The 17,220-nt window shown below is 52.7% G+C and overlaps 1 protein-coding gene across 1 annotated transcript in view; it reads right to left on the bottom strand.

Moving 5' to 3' along the window:
- Ube2f (ubiquitin conjugating enzyme E2 F (putative)) overlaps positions 1-17,220 on the bottom strand; it is a 35,330-nt gene that overhangs the window by 11,101 nt on the left and 7,009 nt on the right. The window contains exons 3-4 of the mRNA XM_048344438.1: positions 13,164-13,193; positions 10,388-10,453 (exon numbers count right to left, since the gene is read on the bottom strand). Of these exons, the coding sequence (XP_048200395.1) occupies positions 10,388-10,453; positions 13,164-13,193 (96 nt within the window). The remainder of the gene's footprint in view (positions 1-10,387; positions 10,454-13,163; positions 13,194-17,220) is intronic.

A 17,220-nucleotide genomic window follows, 5' to 3' on the forward strand; every position in this document is an offset into this window, starting at 1 on the left:
GTGACTGACAGTCTTTGGGAAAGATTCTGGGAAAATATTTATTTAGCTTCAAATATAAAAGCTTTTCCACACCAGAGACAGCTGACAAAGGCAGATGAGCAACCCAGAGCGCGTGGCGTGGCTGTGGGGCGGTCTCCTCAAGCTGACTTGGACGCTGAGGCACAGAAAGTCACCATGAGGCTTCGTAATGTTGCTGACCATGAAGTCCCCTCTGAACGGCCACCACCGCGGCGGGGGCCACGGCCGGGCCTGCTCTGCGCTCCTCCCCAGGGGAGACCGTCTTCCCTGTCAGACACCACAGTCCATCGCCAGGCCCAGGCTCTGTCCTTCCAGGAAGGACTGCTGCCCACAGAAGACACTGGCCTATCTATTATAGGGCTGCTCTGCTCCAGAACCTTCCATCCTTCCTCCTTGGATTCCTCTCTGGTTGCTTTCCATTTTACTCTAGAAGTAAGTTCCAATTCTGCTGCCTACTAGTTCCAAAGATGCCAGACCGTTCTCTCTGCTGTCACTCAGTCGGAACTGTGTCTGTAAAGTCTTACTTTTGCAGTATCCATAGATTTCCCCCCCATGTGATATACAGCAAATCCTGGTAAGTTCTGGCCGCGCGCGCACTAACACAGTGAGGAACATAAAGGTGAATGGAGACGGCAGCAATCTGGTCTGTTCACTCTGCCCCTCATGCCATCATCTGATCCTTAGGATCACATCTTTTTTTCATACTATAAAGGTGATGTACAGAGGGGTCACGGCTATAGAGGTAGGTGAACGGGCACACGTCTTTTTGGACAGCGTCACCCCTTCCTTGCTCTCGCCCAGTGTCTCCCATCCCCACCCACAAGCTGGACAGTTCCTTTTCAACAAAGCATCCACTGAGTACCACCGGCATTTGTTTAGAATGACGTCTCTTAACTCTTCTTTGACAACAGAGGAGTCTCTTCACTTCTCTTTTTCTTCTTTCACGCGACCACCTCTCTGGGAATTCCGCTTGCTTCTCAGTCAGCGCATCTCTCCTTGAAGCCGCAGAGCTGACCTGACCTGGGTTGCCTACGCAATGCTGAATCTACCCAGAAACCTCACCGTGGAAGCCATGGCGCAGCGGGGAGCAGAGGCCCACACCGCTCCCAGCACCCGGGCCAGGTTCCCGGCCGAGGCTGCCGGGCGAGGCCCACCTGGCTTCCCGGCCAGCTAGGACTCGGTGCCAGGGGGACCAGGTGTAAGAGCAAAACCTTCAAGGGGCATGTGCACATGACCGCTGGGCAGGACCCATTTCTACACGGCACCCTCCATGCGGGAACAGCCTGCCAGCATGCGCTTGGGGCCTACTGGTCTCCCCACCCAGCACCCCGGCCTTTCTCCCACGTTTAAACAGAGGCCGCCCTGCCTCTAGGTGCGGAACTTCTCCAGAAGGCACAGGACCTGAGCCGCTCACCGCTCACCGCCCAGGCCCCGGTGCTTTCCCTGCCTCACCCTGTGGGAGGAAGGCAGCGCAGGGCACCGTGCCTACAAGACGCACCTCACCTAGGAAGGCCTTGAGCTCAGACACCGCGCTTCCGCAGCAGGGGGGCCTGGGGAACTCCTTTATGACCTCTGATCTCTAGACCTCTGTGGAAGAACGCCTCACACCCCCGAGAAGCAAGCAGAGGGTGCCAGGAACAACCGCAATGGCTCCTTCTGCCGGGGCCGGGCTCCATGCCAACGCCCCACCTCGGGGCAAGAGGGCTGGCCTCAGACACATGGAAGCAGGACTTTGAAACGCAGCACGTGGCTGGCCACCGTGACAACGAGCCCGCACGTGGCTGGCCACCGTTGTTGGGGATCATTATGGCCTGGGAAAGACTGCCCTTCCACCAGCCTTGGGACAATAGAAGTCCCTCCCACCTGGCCTCCACCCCTTGGGAGGTGAACACGTGCGTGCCACCATGATGGGGTTGTCCCGCCCACAAAGGGAAGTTTCGTGATGTCACTTGATGAACGTGACCCCTAGCCTATGACTGACCCTTTGGCCAGCCCCCTTTCTTTCCCGCCATTACTTCTATATAAGTGCCCTTCCATATTAAAGTCTTTGAGACGCATTCCACCACCGCAGCGTGTCCCTGATGCCTTCCTTTTCGCCTCCGCCCTCGGTAACGTGGGGGGACTGGGGGGAGGGGAAGCTTCAGCAACCCGTCCTCAACTTAGCGTTTGCCCATGTGAGCACGCCTTTGGCCTTCCGCTGGCGGAGGGCCAGGCTGAGTGCTCTTTCATAGAGTTTGTGGTTACCATTCTCCCCGTGGGGGGGAGAAAGGGGGTGTCCAGAACCCCAACAACCGTGACAATGAGCCCGCGTGCTGGTGCTTTCTCATCGACGGAGTGTGATGAACCTGCAGTTCCAGCCTCTGGGTGAAACTGGAAAGCAAGCGCTAGGACTGTCTTCAGTATTGGTTAATCGTGTAGTTTCCTCGACTCTGCGTTCCTAGGATAAGGCAGGACCTCCGGGAGGAAGAGTGGCAGGGCCGGCTGCGGGCTCCTGCGGGGATGTGGGCCGGCGCTGGCTGAGGGGCCGCCCCCCTCGAGGGAGCCCCCCCGAGGGAGCACGGCCCCCGGGAGCCACACGCCTCCCCGTGGACACAGGCGCCAGAGGACGCCCTGTCCGGCAATCGGCTGAAAAACCACGAAAACGTTCTCTCACTGGTGATTTCAAATCTCAAGACAAAAGACATACCTGTAACAAAACACTTTCCTGCCAGCCAACTCGTTTCTGTGAACAACAGTTCTGAGTGTTAGCACTGAACACTTTTTTCCTGGCATAAAGTGATAATCACTCACAAGTACCATCTTCCGTAAGGGAAAACGGCAATAGTAAGTACCATCATTCTCAGACACACACTGCAGAGGAAACGCTACCGTATCAAAGCTTACACCCTGCTGCCTAAACTCGCCACGTGGTCGGCACGTCCTGGACGAGCGTCGTGCCAGTGTGGACACAGCACAAGAGACAGTCCTGCCTTGGGTGGCGTCCACTCCAGTGGGAAACGACAGACCAGCAGGCTAATGGCACAGGAGTAGGGAGGCAGAGTGGTTGCATTTTACAGAGTCATGGGAGAGAGCAGGCCCTGGGAGGAGGTTCCGGGGTGAAGAGCCTTCCAGAGCCTTCCAGACAGGACGGCTGGGTGAGGAGAAGGGGGGGGGGGGTGGGAGGGCGAGGCAGGAGGAGGGGAGGAGCCTGTGAGAACGGGGATTGCTGAACAGAGGAAGCTGCAGTGTCTGCCCTGAACTCTGTGTGGTGTGCAAACCTCAATGTGGAAAACAAGAAATACAGAAAAGTGACACTACGCCTCCTTCAAAAGCTCACAATCCCTCAATACCGAAATGACAAAGAATTCAAAAGTTCATCAATGATCAATGACCCAAAGAGGACTCGGAGCAGACGAAGAAGTCAATTCCAGTTCTGGATACTCAAGTCAATAACATGGATAAGGAATTCAGCAGGGACACTGAGCTCCAGAGAAAAACACAAGGGACATCTAGAAATGAAAGACCAACACTAAGCATCTCCAACAGACCAGATCAAGTAGAAGAAAGCGCATTAGGGATTGGAGACAAGGTTTGAGGAAACAGCAGATTCAAACAAGTAGAAGGGGAAAAAGTATGGCCATAACTTTTTGGTTGTTTTTGTTTTATTTTGGTGGTACTAGCGTTGGAATTCAGAGCCTTATACTTTGCCAGGTCGGTGTCCTACCACTTACTTGAGTCACACCTCCCATCCTCTTTGCTTTAGTTCATTTTGAGACAGGGTCTAGCGTTTATGCCTGGTCTGGACAGCTATCCTCCTATTTACACTTTGTGTGCACGGCTGGTATGGCCAAGTGCACGGCCCCCTCCCAGCTTCTCATTAGTGGAGAAAGGGGCCTCATTAACTTTTTACCTGGGCTAGTTCTGAACCAGTCTTCCTGACCTGTCTCCCAAGCAGCCAAAATTACATGTGCGTACCACACTATGTAGCCTGATTTATTTTTTTTTTTTGGGGGGGGGGTTAGTCCTGGGGCTTGAACTCAGGGCCTGGGTGCTGGTTGTCCTAAGCTTTTTTTGTTCAAGGCTAGTGCTCTATCCTTGAGCCACAGCCTCACTTGGAGCTTTTTTTGGCAGTTAATTGAAGAGTCTCATGGTCTTCCCTATCCAGGTTGGCTTTGAATCTTGATCTTTAGATCTTAGCCTCCTGAGTAGCTAGAATTACAGGTGTGAACCACCAGTGTCGGCGTTGTTTTTTTTTCAAGTGTTTTAAAAAGCACTGCTGATTGAGATGAATTATTTCTTTACGTGGCTGCTTTGCCCGTGTTGATTCTGTGCGCGTGCCGAGGGGCATGCCTGGCAGCCGGGAGGCCTGCTGCCCCGTTCACCCCAACCTGGGAAATCTTTGTGCTGCTTCCAGGTGAGGCCTTATCCTTAAAGCTGTGAATCACCCGCGGCCCGGGCCCCAGCGCGCAGGTCTTTGCTGGGGTGCTTTATGACTCCTGCTGATTAACTGCTGGTGGAGTTAGTGGCTCGCGTGGTAGAGTAGAGAGGGAGAACCATTGGGGCGGGCAGAGGAGCAGGCTTGGTTTTCTAAATAGCTTGTTTCAGGAAAACAATACATTTGCAACCCTGGAGTAAGCAGAAATGTCTTGGGACAGGACACAAAAAAGCATAAACCACTTAAATGTTTGATAAATTGTACTTCAGTAAAATTAAAACCTCAAGAAAAGGTAACATTAAAAAAATGAGCAGAAAACTTAAGGAACAGGAACAAACAGCCACATCTCACAGAGCCAACAAAGGACTGAAAAATCTGAAAAAAATCATTTTCTTTTTGGCTACACTTGGGTTTGAAATCAGGGCCTTGCGCTCCGTAGGTGGATGCTGTGCCACTTTAGCTGTGTCCCTAGCACTTATTTTGCGTGTGTGTGTGTGTGTGTGTGTGTGTGTGTATCTATCACTTGAGCCGTGGCTTCACTTGTGACTTTTGTTTTCTGGAGTGTTTTGGGTTTTGGTGGTTATTTGAGGCAAGAGTCTCTAGGACTTTCCTGTCTGGACTGGCTTCAGAAGAAGACCCTTAGGTTTCAGCTTCTTGAGCCGCCGGGATTACAGGACTGGGCCGCCGGCAACCGGCTACTCCAGGCATTTCTTTCTTTTTTTTTTTTTGCCAGTCCTGGGCCTTGGACTCAGGGCCTGAGCACTGTCCCTGGCTTCTTTTTGCTCAAGGCTAGCACTCTGCCACTTGAGCCACAGCACCGCTTCTGGCCGTTTTCTGCATATGTGGTGCTGGGGAATGGGGAATCGAACCTAGGGCCTCGTGTATCCGAGGCAGGCACTCTTGCCACTAGGCTATATCCCCAGCCCCATCTAGGCATTTCTTGATCAGGGTTTTGCATTTTCGCCCGGGGCGAGCCTCAGACCCCACATTACAGATGTTGAGACAGGTCCTTGCTCACTCTTTCCCCTAGGCTGGCTTCAAGCCAGGGTAACAGGCAAAACCTGCTCAATGGCTACCCAGGCGGCTGAGATCTGAGGACTGTTAGCCCCCACAGGAAGGTACAGGAGCCCCTTGCCTCTCATTCACCACCAAAAGGCCCGAAGTGAGGCTGCGGCTACAAGAGGTAGAGCAATAGCCTCGAGCACAGAAAGCTCAGAGACAGAACCCAGGCCCTGAGCTCAAGCGCCAGGACTGGCGCGCAAGCACGTGTGTGTTCACAAACACACACACACGTCTCTAAACTAATGGTGCTGGGAAAGTGGCTGTCCACAGGCACAAGACTGAGCTGGACCCCCTCCCCCTCCCTGTACTAAGGCCAACTCGAAGCAGATCAAAGATCTTCATGCAAAGCCCGAAACTGTGACATTATTACAGGAAAGAATGGGGAAAACACTAGAACTTACTGGCACAGACAATAACTTCCTAAAATGAACTCCGGTAGCTCAGCAAGTAGGAGTGAGGAATGATGAATGAGATTACAGCGAGCTAAAGGGCTTCTGCCTTACAGAAGACGTCCCCACTAGGCTGAAAAGACAACCTGGAATGGGAGAAAATCTCTGGCAGCTATGGCCCTGACTAGGAGTAATAACCAGGATATCCAAGGAATTTATACATACAGAATCCAAACAACTGGCAGCCCAGTTAATAAATGGGAAGATGAACTGAGCGGACACTTTTCTAAAGAAATAGTACAAAGGGGCTGGGGTATGGCCTAGAGGCAAGAGTGCTCGCCTCGTATACATGAAGCCCAGGGTTCAATTCCCCAGCACCACATATATAGAAAACAGCCAGAGGTGGCGCTGTGGCTCAAGTGGCAGAGTGCTAGCCTTGAGCAAAAGGAAGCCAGGGACAGTGCTCAGGCCCCGAGTTCAAGGCCTGGGACTGGCAAAAAGCAAAACAAGAAGTAGTACAAATACACGAAGAAATGCCATAAAGGAAACGCGAGTCAAAATACCACCGAGATTCCATCTCACTCCAGTCAGAATGGTCATCAGCAAGAAGACAACAGCAGCAAAGGCCACAAGCATGTGGGGGGAGGACCCCCACTGCCGAGACTAAAAACGAGCGGCCTCAGTGTGGAAATCGGCGCAGAGCCGGGGGCGCTGGGAAGGAAGCAAAGCACAAGCTTGTGCGAGAACGCCGGTGGCGGTCCACACACAGCGCCCGCCCGGGGTAAGAACGTGGGGAAGTTGTTCTGGGGGTGGAGGGGCAGCTCAGGGGAAGGGCGGCGAGGCCATGCAGCTGGTGGGCAGGTAGACCCTTCAGTAAGCTGCTGGTTTCAAAAGCCAGGTGTCACTGGTAAAGTCCCTGGTTGGGGGCCCCGTCCGCGGGGGGGCTGGCAGGGGTCCCGGGGGCATTAAGGGCAGACTCTGGTTTGTGTCATCTCGTTCCACTGGCACGCTTACTAGTGTTCTCTCTTGTTTTGTGCGCTCACAGGGAAACATTTCCCTCCCTGAATGCTAGGTCTGTCTTCCTCCATCCCCCAGCTGCCTTTAATCTGGAGAGTGCACATTTACTTCCAAACATTAGAGAACGTTCCAGAAGCGAAGGTGCAGGCAGGTGCGGGCCGGAGCCAGCCGTAACACCTCCACCACCACCTCCCTAACACCTTCGGCCCCCTACAGCCCAGTCCTTGCCTCTACCTGCAGCCTCTGCCCTGCACGGTACCCAGGCTCGGGCCGTCTGCTCTGCACTGCTCAGGCGCCATGCTGATCACTTGTTTCACTATTAGTGTGACTTCAAAAAGTCCGTTTACACACCATGACCTTTGGCAAATGGTTAGAGCAGACGGATCTCTGCCACAAGCGGCCTTCACAACCAAGGGCTCCTGCACCTCGACTCTCCGATTCCCGGCTAACGCCTGTGCGTGCTGAGCACACGGGACAAATGTCCCCAGGGGCTTGCCCCCAGGCTCGGTGCTGCGGGGTCAGTGTTCACCAGGCTTTTTGTAGGTGGGGCTGCCATTCTTGGGGCTTGAACTCAGGGGCTGGGCACATTCAGTTTTTTTTTTCTCAATGCTTGCACTCGACCACTGGAGCTACAACCCCACTCCCAGCTTTTTGGGTGGTTAATCGGGGGTGGGAGTCTGGTGGATTTTCGTGCTCAGGCTGGCTCTGACCACCGTCCTCAGATCTCTGCCTTCTGCGTAGCCACGGCACCTGGCTTTACCGGGCATTCTTACCTGATGGAATGGGAAGTACCAAACCAGAAAGAAACGACCATGCTCCATTCTCGAGATCAACTCTAAGAACATCCACGGTGCTGTTGTATATATGATCTCAACATTACAACACTCATGGGACCCCGGTACAGCGAGAAGGGAAGAACCACTTCCTGAGAGGTGACACTGGACAGAAATCCAAGCACACGACAGGAGCGAGCCTGGAAAAGCCACCATGTGTCCACGAGAGCCCAGCGGCCAGCAGACCCCCAGGCCTGGGCCGCGGCAGGACGCCGGCAGGCGGAGCGTGCTCTGGGAGACAGAGAACACCTGCTAGACACACACGAGTCTAAGGTCACTTAGGAAGTGAGGTAATTTTAACTACGACACCAATTTCTGAGAATACCCTACATTACCTAACAGCACGGTGAGCATGCTCCCTAGCGAGCAAGTCACCGAGAACGTGCGTGTGCACAAAGCTCCTGTGGAACCCGGAAGAGAGGGTGTGGCTCGGGAAGCGGCAGAGGACACAGCTTTACCGCCTCCCACTTCTCGTGTCCGGGCCCGGGATGGATCCCTGCTAAGGAGGGGCCTGGCCTCAACCACAGCCAGGCGCGCCCCTCAGCTCCAAGCCGCTGCTGCCAGGCCAGGTTTATACGTGTTAAATGTCTTAGGGCCTTTGCACACTGTTTTGTGGTTTTTTGCCAGTCCTGGGGCTTGGACTCAGGGCCTGAGCACTGTCCCTGGCTTCTTTTTGCTCAAGGCTAGCACTCTGCCACTCGAGCCACAGCGCCACTTCCGGCCTTTCCTGTTTATGTGGTGCTGAGGAATCGAACCCAGGGCTTCACGCATGCTAGGTGAGCACTCCACCGCTAGGCCACGTTCCCAGCCCCTCTGCATGAAGTTTTGTTTGCTGGTTTTGAGACAGATGCACTTGGCTTGGAGCTCCAGATCCTGCTGCCCCAGCCTCCCAGCCTCCCAGCCCCAGCCCCAGCCAGGACTACAGGTATTACCATGCCTGGCTGACAAATTGGAATCATCAAGTCATCAAGCACATTCTGAAATTGAGATCTTATTATTAAATATTTCCCACAAAAATTAACCCATCCTACCTATGGGGAAAAGAGGCCATAGTTTATTCATGGCTCATTATCACCTTAAAGCAATCTCTATCTCCTCCACTTTGTAATTAGGTGGTGACTCCCCACTCCCAGTCTGTCACGCCCTTCGTGCCCACCTACATTCCACTGCAGTGAGTCCTTCCTTCCTATTGTCCTTTTCTGCCTCTGTCAGCTCTAAGTAGCAACCTGACCTTTACATCTGTCAACCGATAGCAGAAACATCTGGGGACTCACAGCCTCTAAAATAGGCGCTGGGGGCCTAACCTTGGCACCTGTTAGAACCGGTTCAAGCCGCAACACCCCTTCCCTTCTCTATCATAATCCTCTGAGTATTTTTCACATTTGGAAAGACACCGACAGGCATTATTTACTTAAATCATCTCCTGTGGATGTCTTAACACTCCAGGTTTTGAACAGAAAATGTGAATGAAAGCGGACCCAGGCTAGTGACTCTCCCTCTCTGGGGCCTCTTTACAGGCTTTCCTCAGAGCATCCTAAGAATTCCCTTCGGGAACTCTAAGAATTTAGAGCTTGGAATTCTGAGACGCCCTCTGGCTAATTCCCTCTCCCCTCCATCTGCACCTGCCAGGAAGGAAGGAGCCCACCACGCCCAGAACTGTGTCTCCCCTTGAAAGGCCACATCCTCCCGACGGGTGCCCCCCAGGGCCGCCTAGAAGTGGGCGGGGCCTCCGAGCACGGCCGGCGCCAGGCGCCAGTGCCCAGCCGCACCGTCCACTCAGCCCACAGCTGTCCTGGGAGTCGGGGCCCCTTCAGTTTGCTCTAAGAGGGGGCTGGCCGAGCTCCTCGGCAACTCTCAAGGCCGCGCCGCCCCAAGCAGGGGTGACTGGACCCACTGCTCCTTGGAGCCCAGTCTCCACCGTGTTGTACGTGCACGGGTGCCATCGCGCAGAGACTGCAGCGAGCACGGAATGCCGCAAGCCGACTTCCTACGAGGTACGCAGCCACTCCACGCGGAATGTTACTACGAGGGTCAGAGGGCAAATCAAGGCAGAGAAGATAGATCTGAGCAGACCTCAAAATTCGTTGTTTGAAACAATGACACGAAGCCAGTTGCCCGTGGCTCAGGCCTGTAATACGAGCTACTCAGAAGGCTGAGACCTGAGGATTGTGGTCAGAAGCCAGCTCAGGCAGAAAGGCCCCTGAGATTCTTATCTCCGGTTAACTACCAAAAAAAAGCAGAAAGTGAAGCTTTCCGTGACTCAAGTGATAGAGTACTAGCCTTGAGCACAAAAGACCAGAGGTAGTTCCCAGGCCGGGTTCAAGCCCTGCCACCAAAAGAAATAAGGGCAGGACCGTGAAAGGGGAAACTAGCAGGGGGGGGGGGGGGCGCCAGGGGGTCAGGGGGTGTAGAGGGAGCCAGGGATGGGCATAACCAAGCTATACCACATATATGACTAACATAAGGAGACCCACCAAAGGGGAAGAGGGAGAGAAGCTAAGAAAGAGTCACGAGGGGGTCAATTTGGTCCAAGTATAGTAAATGCATGCATGGAAATATCACAACAAACTCCTCTGAACGACGAAGCTACAGAATAAATGAGAGGACTGGCTGCTTGGAAATCACGCGGACACATACGCGAGGGGATTTATTACCTGGGATTACAGTCAGCTGAAAGCAGTGAAGCTTGTTTGGATCAGGAAAGTGCACTCTGCAGGTACCTGCAAAGAAAAAGGCACTCAGGAAGGGGTGGCGGGCAGAGCGGCCGCACCTCGGTGGGCAGGCGGGCAAGCTCAGCCGGACCACGCTGACGCCCTCAGAGAGGGCTTACACCCGCACCACACACACAGTGCTTGTGACTGATCACACCAATAAGGCTCAAAGGGCAAACCAGGCTTTCCCATTTGGTTTTCTCCTTACTGTAAGGTCCACCCGTGGGAGGGCTCCATGCAGATGCCCCCACCTGTTTCAGTCTGCGCCCAGCACCTGCGTTACCTAGGTAACTGGCTCACCTGGAGGTGGCTACCTCCTCCTCCTCTGCGGTCACATCCAATCCACCTGGCCATACCTCCCCTTTCCCTATATAATCCGGCTCAGCACGATCCCCTTTCCTTTCTCTTTCTGCCTTCTTCCTTCCCGTCTCCCCACGCCTCCATCTTGTGTGGACCGGCAGTTAGCTTTCCCCCCAATAAACTCCTTTCTGCCTGATCCATGTGGCGGGCTTCCTTTCTGGTGAACCTTACACTTGTAATTTATAATTCCAGATGCAGATATTTGCTTTCAACCATCTAATGGTCACTAAAAATGGGCCTTTTCATTCATTTCACGAATTATGTTGTTTACTTGGGAAGGAAGAAAGCAAACCTCAGGGCAACAAATATACATTGGTAGAGGCAACTTAACGGGGAAAGATCAGTCTACACTCCGCGAAGAGACCACAGATGCTGGCACGTGGCTGGTGCCCGAGGCGCCCCAAGTCTCCGCGGCCTCACGGGCAACGAACGCCCCATGCTTTGCTGGAGGAATGAGGGCAACTCAGGTGGCGTGCTCGGGTCGCCTCGCCCCCAGCCGGAAGTGGCCCGGATCAGGGCACGGAGTCTCCTGGGGGAGCGCGCCCTGCCACTGGGGAAAGGCAGCCAGGCCCCATCTCAAGGGGGGGCGGGGCAGGCGTGGCTGACGCGGACTGTGCTTTGTAAAGTGCTACATTCAGTCCCACGACGACGGGACTCCAGATGGGTTTCTGTTTAGAGTTAATGATAATTCAATCTATGCATTCAGTGCACTCTCAGGTCGTACAACGGTTCCACTTGTAGCTGCGGGACCGCCGCGCTGGCGGCACTGATTCCTACGCCCATCGAGTGGGGGAGGGCTCTCTCCTGTCTCCTCGCCAGCGCTCGTGTTCCTGTTTCCTAGATGACGGCCATTCTGCCGGGAGTGACCGGAACTTCAAAGCAGCTCTGACCTGCATTTCCTTTATGGCTAAGGAATTGAATGTCTTTTTTTCCCACATGTTTTATTGGCCATTTATATGTCTCTTGAGAACTGTTCAATTCATTTTCTTATCCACTGATAGGGCTATTTGTTCTTTTGGTGTTTAATTTTTTGAGTTCTTATCCATTTCCCCCTACTCCACCCCCACCCCCCAAAAAAGAAGAAATGTTCTATATCAAGAAAATTGCTCTATAGTTTTTCTTTTTTTGTTATGTCCTGTTCATGCATTACAGTCATGAACCACCATACCTGTGTGTGTTAGCTCTTCTTTAAAGGTCTGATAGTCAATCCAGGAATTCTGAAGACATTTTGACTAAGAATACAGTTCATAACAATCTAGTCTTCCTACAAATAAACATTATACATCAAAAATAAATTTCAGGGGCGGGGATATGGCTAGGGGCAAGAGTGCTTGCCTTGCATACATGAAGCCCTGGGGTTCAATTGCCCAGCACCACATATATAGAAAATGGCCAGAAGTGGCGCTGTGGCTCAAGTGGCAGAGTGCTAGCCTTGAGCAAACAGAAGCCAGGGACAGTGCTCAGGCCCTGAGTCCAAGGCCCATAACTGGCAAAATAAATAAATAAATAAATTTCAGGGGCGGGGAAAATGGCCTAGTGGTGGAGTGCTTGCCTTAGCATGCATGAAGCCCTGGGTTCGATTCCTCAGCACCACATATACAGAAAACGGCCAGAAGTGGCGCTGTGGCTCAAGTGGCAGAGTGCTAGCCTTGAGCAAAAGGAAGCCAGGGACAGTGCTCAGACCCTGAGTCCAAGCCCCGGGACTGGCAAAATAAATAAAATAAATATAAATTTCAAAAAACAACTTACGGGGGGCTGGGGATATAGCCTAGTGGCAAGAGTGCCTGCCTCGGATACACGAGGCCCTAGGTTCGATTCCCCAGCACCACATATACAGAAAACGGCCAGAAGCGGCGCTGTGGCTCAAGCGGCAGAGTGCTAGCCTTGAGCGGGAAGAAGCCAGGGACAGTGCTCAGGCCCTGAGTCCAAGGCCCAGGACTGGCCAAAAAAAAAAAAAAAAAAAAAAAAAAAAAACAACTTACGCTTACCGTTACCAACTAATTTCAAAACTACTCCAGGCTGCGCCCGTCACTGTTTCCCACGTTACATGGCAGTGGACATGACCACTAACAGGAACAGTGCTGTCTGTCTGGTATTGCTATGTGTCTCTCCACGCGCTGAGAACATGGACGGAAGGCGGGAGGAGGTCCCAGCCCTCACCAGACCCCACCACGTTATGCTCCACTTAGAAAGACTACAGGATCTCAGATCCTCTAAAAAAAAAAAAGAAAAATTCACCTTTCTGCACAAAACCAAAATTCACTCCCAACATACATGAAAAAATAGGTCACTAATACATAAATGCTTTTCTCATGCAATTCATTCAAAGCACTAATTTGACTGAGGAAGCTATACTTACAAGGTAAATTAGCTTCAAGTTCTGCAACCTCTGTAGAAACAAAGAGAGTATGGTTAGTATTTTTAGGTCTTCATAATGTTGCTAGCTGTAAATTAGCAATTTCCTCTGGAATATAGAAGAAAATAATAAACTAGATGAACTGAAATCTAATCTAGATTTTAAACCATTTAGCCAAATGTAGCCAAAGATTCTTGAAACCTGCCTTTCATAATCATTTTAAATTAACAGAAATTATCCATGGGAACAATCAGAAGTAGAGGACTACTCTAAAATCTGATTTACAATAAAGATGAAGGAGATTAGCTACAGTCAATAAAATTAATATTCTCTCTGATGTCCATTAAATGCAACACACACACACACACACACACACACACACACACACACACACCGTGATTTACAGATACCAAGCATCTACGTCTTTTCCCAGACACGGCCTCAAGTTACATTCCTTGACCAGAGTCCTCTGTTTTAGGCCTCAAAGCACCCAGTTCTTCTGTTATCCATCATTTGTCAGGTATTGAACCCCAGAACCCTTTGGCAAGAAAGAGCTGCAGCACCTTCCCAATATGGCCCGGCGGACACCCTCTCCACCGGCATTCAAAGCAGCGGCAGGAGGAGGAGCAAGAACAAGCGGGCTCCAATCAAGAGAGGAGGGAAATAACCTTCATCTGCAGACAAGATCCCGTGGATGACCTGAAGACCCCAAAAAACAAAACAACATGGAAGGAGAGCAGCTCAAGTGCTAGAATGGCAACCTTAAGCAAAAAAGCGAAGACAAAGCCAGAAGGTCAAGCCCCAGGACTGACTGACACACACACACACAATGAAAACAACCCACAACCGCCAGAACTAATAAATTCAGTAAAGTTGCAGCACACAAAACCAATATATAAAGAACCATTTATTTAGGGCTGGGAATGTGGCTTAGTGGTAGAGTGCTTGCCTAGCATAGACATGAAGCCCTAGGTTCAATTCCTCAGCACCACATACACAGAAAAAGCCAGAAGTGGCGCTGTGGCTCAAGAGGTAGAGTGCTAGCGTTGAGCAAAAAGAAGCCACGCGCTGAGCAAAAAGAAGCCAGGCACAGTGCTCAGGCCCTGAGTCCCAAGCCCCAGGACTGACGAAAAAAACAACCATTTGTTCAAAAAAGAAACAGTAAGCTGGCCACCTGACAGTAATCCTAGCTACTCAGGAGGCTGAGATCTAAGGACTGTGGTCTGATGCCAGTCCAGGCAAGAAAAGTCCGTGAGACTCATATCCAATTAAACCCCCAAGAAGCTGGAAGTGGAGCTGTGGCTCAAGTGGTAGAGCACTAACCTTGAGGGGGAAAAAAAAAATCTCAAAGACAGCACCCAAGGCCCTGAGTTTAAGCCCCAGGACCTGAATAACAACAACAACAAAAAGTAAGCTGGGCACCAGTGGCTCATTCCCATAATCCTAGCTACTCAAGAGGCTGAATGAACTCTGAGGACCAAGGTTCAAAGTCCAGGCAGGAAAGTCTTATTTCCAATCAACCACCCAAAAAGGCAGCTATGGTTCAAGTGGTAGAGCACTAGGTCGTGAGCAAAAAATTTCAGGTGTGGAGGTCCAGTGAGAGTATGCAGATCGAGACCCGGCTGGCCGCGCCTTCACTTGGGAGTACCTTGCTGGTTAGATTTTGCTCAACAGCTTTGTAAGGAATAATCCAACACTATGAAATGGAGCCACTTTAAACAAAAATAAAATCAGTGGTTCCTTGTGAATGTTGGGGTGTGTACCTATCACAACAATCCAGTGGTATAAAAGTCCCGCTGTCCTGTCACCCCTAAACGGGATCCATGTGTCTAGGAATGCTCTAGGCCTCTAAGTTACCTTATTCTCCTCAGCTTTCTCAGTCTGTGTAGCCTTTTATAATGAAAATATCTAACATACCCTTCTCACTCACAATTCTAGAGGCAGACAAACCCTACACACCCCAGATCAAGGCAGTGGCAGGTTCTGTGTCCAGTGAAGGTCTGGGACGCTCACAGACAGGGACTTCTTCCTGTGCACTCATACAGGGCCCTACTCCCACCCATGAGAACTCCACCTGCTGGAACTTTCTCTTTCCAAGTGCCCGGCCTCCTGACATCCTCCACTGCTGATCAGGTTCCAACCTACAAATTTTGGACCACAGCCTCAGATGGAACACATTTTGCCATGCAGAAGTATGTTCAAGTAGCATTATACGACATAAAGGCACGTAAGCGCTTCTCTATGGAATAGAGAATAACTTCACACTCTAGTCACTAATGGAAACTCGCGGAGCAGGACAGCGCTGAGGAAAGCCGTAGGCCCAGCCTACTGGTGGGTGACTCGTGCCAGCCAGGGCCCTGGCAGGCTTCCGGCCCAAGAGCCAATGCAGGCAAGGACTTGGGACTTCAATAACAAGGCCGGGCATTTTAGCCAGGCCCGTAGCAGAATACACACCAAGCTGGCACACTCCTGTCTGGGAGCTGTCACAAATGACAAGTCTTCAGGCTTCAAATGGTGGCAAACAACCAATCATGATCACCTTAGGGCAACACAAAGGGGACCAGGCCAAAGAAGCAAGCCAGACGACTGCTTCTGAAGCCTGGAGGTCTCCTTGCAAGGCCGGAGCCGGCCCGTCCCTGCACAGCACAACCCGCCACCCAAGGGACCTCCCCCCCCAGGCCCCCCGGAGCGGCCACACTTCCAGCTGGTCCAGATCTCCACCATTCCCATGCACTGATGCCTCTGCTGCTCAGCCTCCGTGCCAGCTCACCGACACACCTGCTGCTCAGCCTCCGTGCCAACTCACCGACACACCTGCTGCTCAGCCTCCGTGCCAACTCACCGACATACCTGCTGCTCAGCCTCCGTGCCAACTCACCGACACACCTGCTGCTCAGCCTCCGTGCCAGCTCACCGACACACCTGCTGCTCAGCCTCCGTGCCAACTCACCGACACACCTGCTGCTCAGCCTCCGTGCCAACTCACCGACACACCTGCTGCTCAGCCTCCTTTCCAACTCACCGACACACCTGCTGCTCAGCCTCCGTGCCAACTCACCGACACACCTGCTGCTCAGCCTCCGTGCCAACTCACCGACACACCTGCTGCTCAGCCTCCAATCCGCTCAGCGCCCCCAACACTCCTGAGAGGCACCCGCACCTTGCACGATTTGGTGGCTACACAGTTTCCTTCTGAGAAATCAAGACTCCTTTTCCTTCTCACTAATGATCAAACCACCACACCCACTTGAAGCAGCCTGCACCTCGATAGCGGATGATGACCCCCGCCCCAGCCCTCACCTCACACCCCTCCTGCCGTCTTCCTGGAGGGAGTCTACAGCGTGCCCTGCCCCCAGCCCAGCTCCCGGCACTGGGTTACACAGGAACCGGGGACACACTGCATGGGGGCCAAGGGCCTGCTGTGAGGGCAGGAGGAGCCCGGAGCCTGTTGTCCCCTCACTGGAAGCATGCCGAGGGCAGGGCCTCCTTCACCCCAGGGGGACAGGCTTTGGGGGGGGGGGCCTTCAGAGGTGACTAGGCTGAGATGAGGTCACCAGGGTAGAGCCTCCATGATGGGACTCGTGTCCTTAAGAGAAAAGGAAAGCCAGGCACTGGTGGCTCATGCCTGTCATCCTAGCTACTGAGGAGACTGAGATCTAAGGATTGAGGTTCAAAGCCAGCCTAGGTAGGGAAATCCATGACACCCTTATCTCTGTTTATCTCAAAAAACACCGGAAATGTAGCTGGGGCTCAACTGGGAGAGTGCCAGCCTTGAGCACAAAAGCTCATGGACAGTGCCAGGATCTGAGTGACAGCCCCTGGACTGGGAGGGAGGGGGAAGTAGGGGGGGAAGGGAGAGGACCAGATACCGACCCCCCCCACCTTAACGCTGTACGACACAACACAGAGGCAATCATCTATTCTATAAGCGGAGGGGCTCCTCACTAGGCACTGGCCCTTGGGCACCCCCTAGAGCGGGAGGGTGTGCACGGCCTGGCCTTGTGGCGAGCGTCCTTAATGCCACATCCCCTTCCTTCCCCAGGGCCGCGGTTTCACTCTG

Source organism: Perognathus longimembris, chromosome 4 (genome assembly GCF_023159225.1).
Source record: "Perognathus longimembris pacificus isolate PPM17 chromosome 4, ASM2315922v1, whole genome shotgun sequence".
NCBI lineage: Eukaryota > Metazoa > Chordata > Mammalia > Rodentia > Heteromyidae > Perognathus > Perognathus longimembris.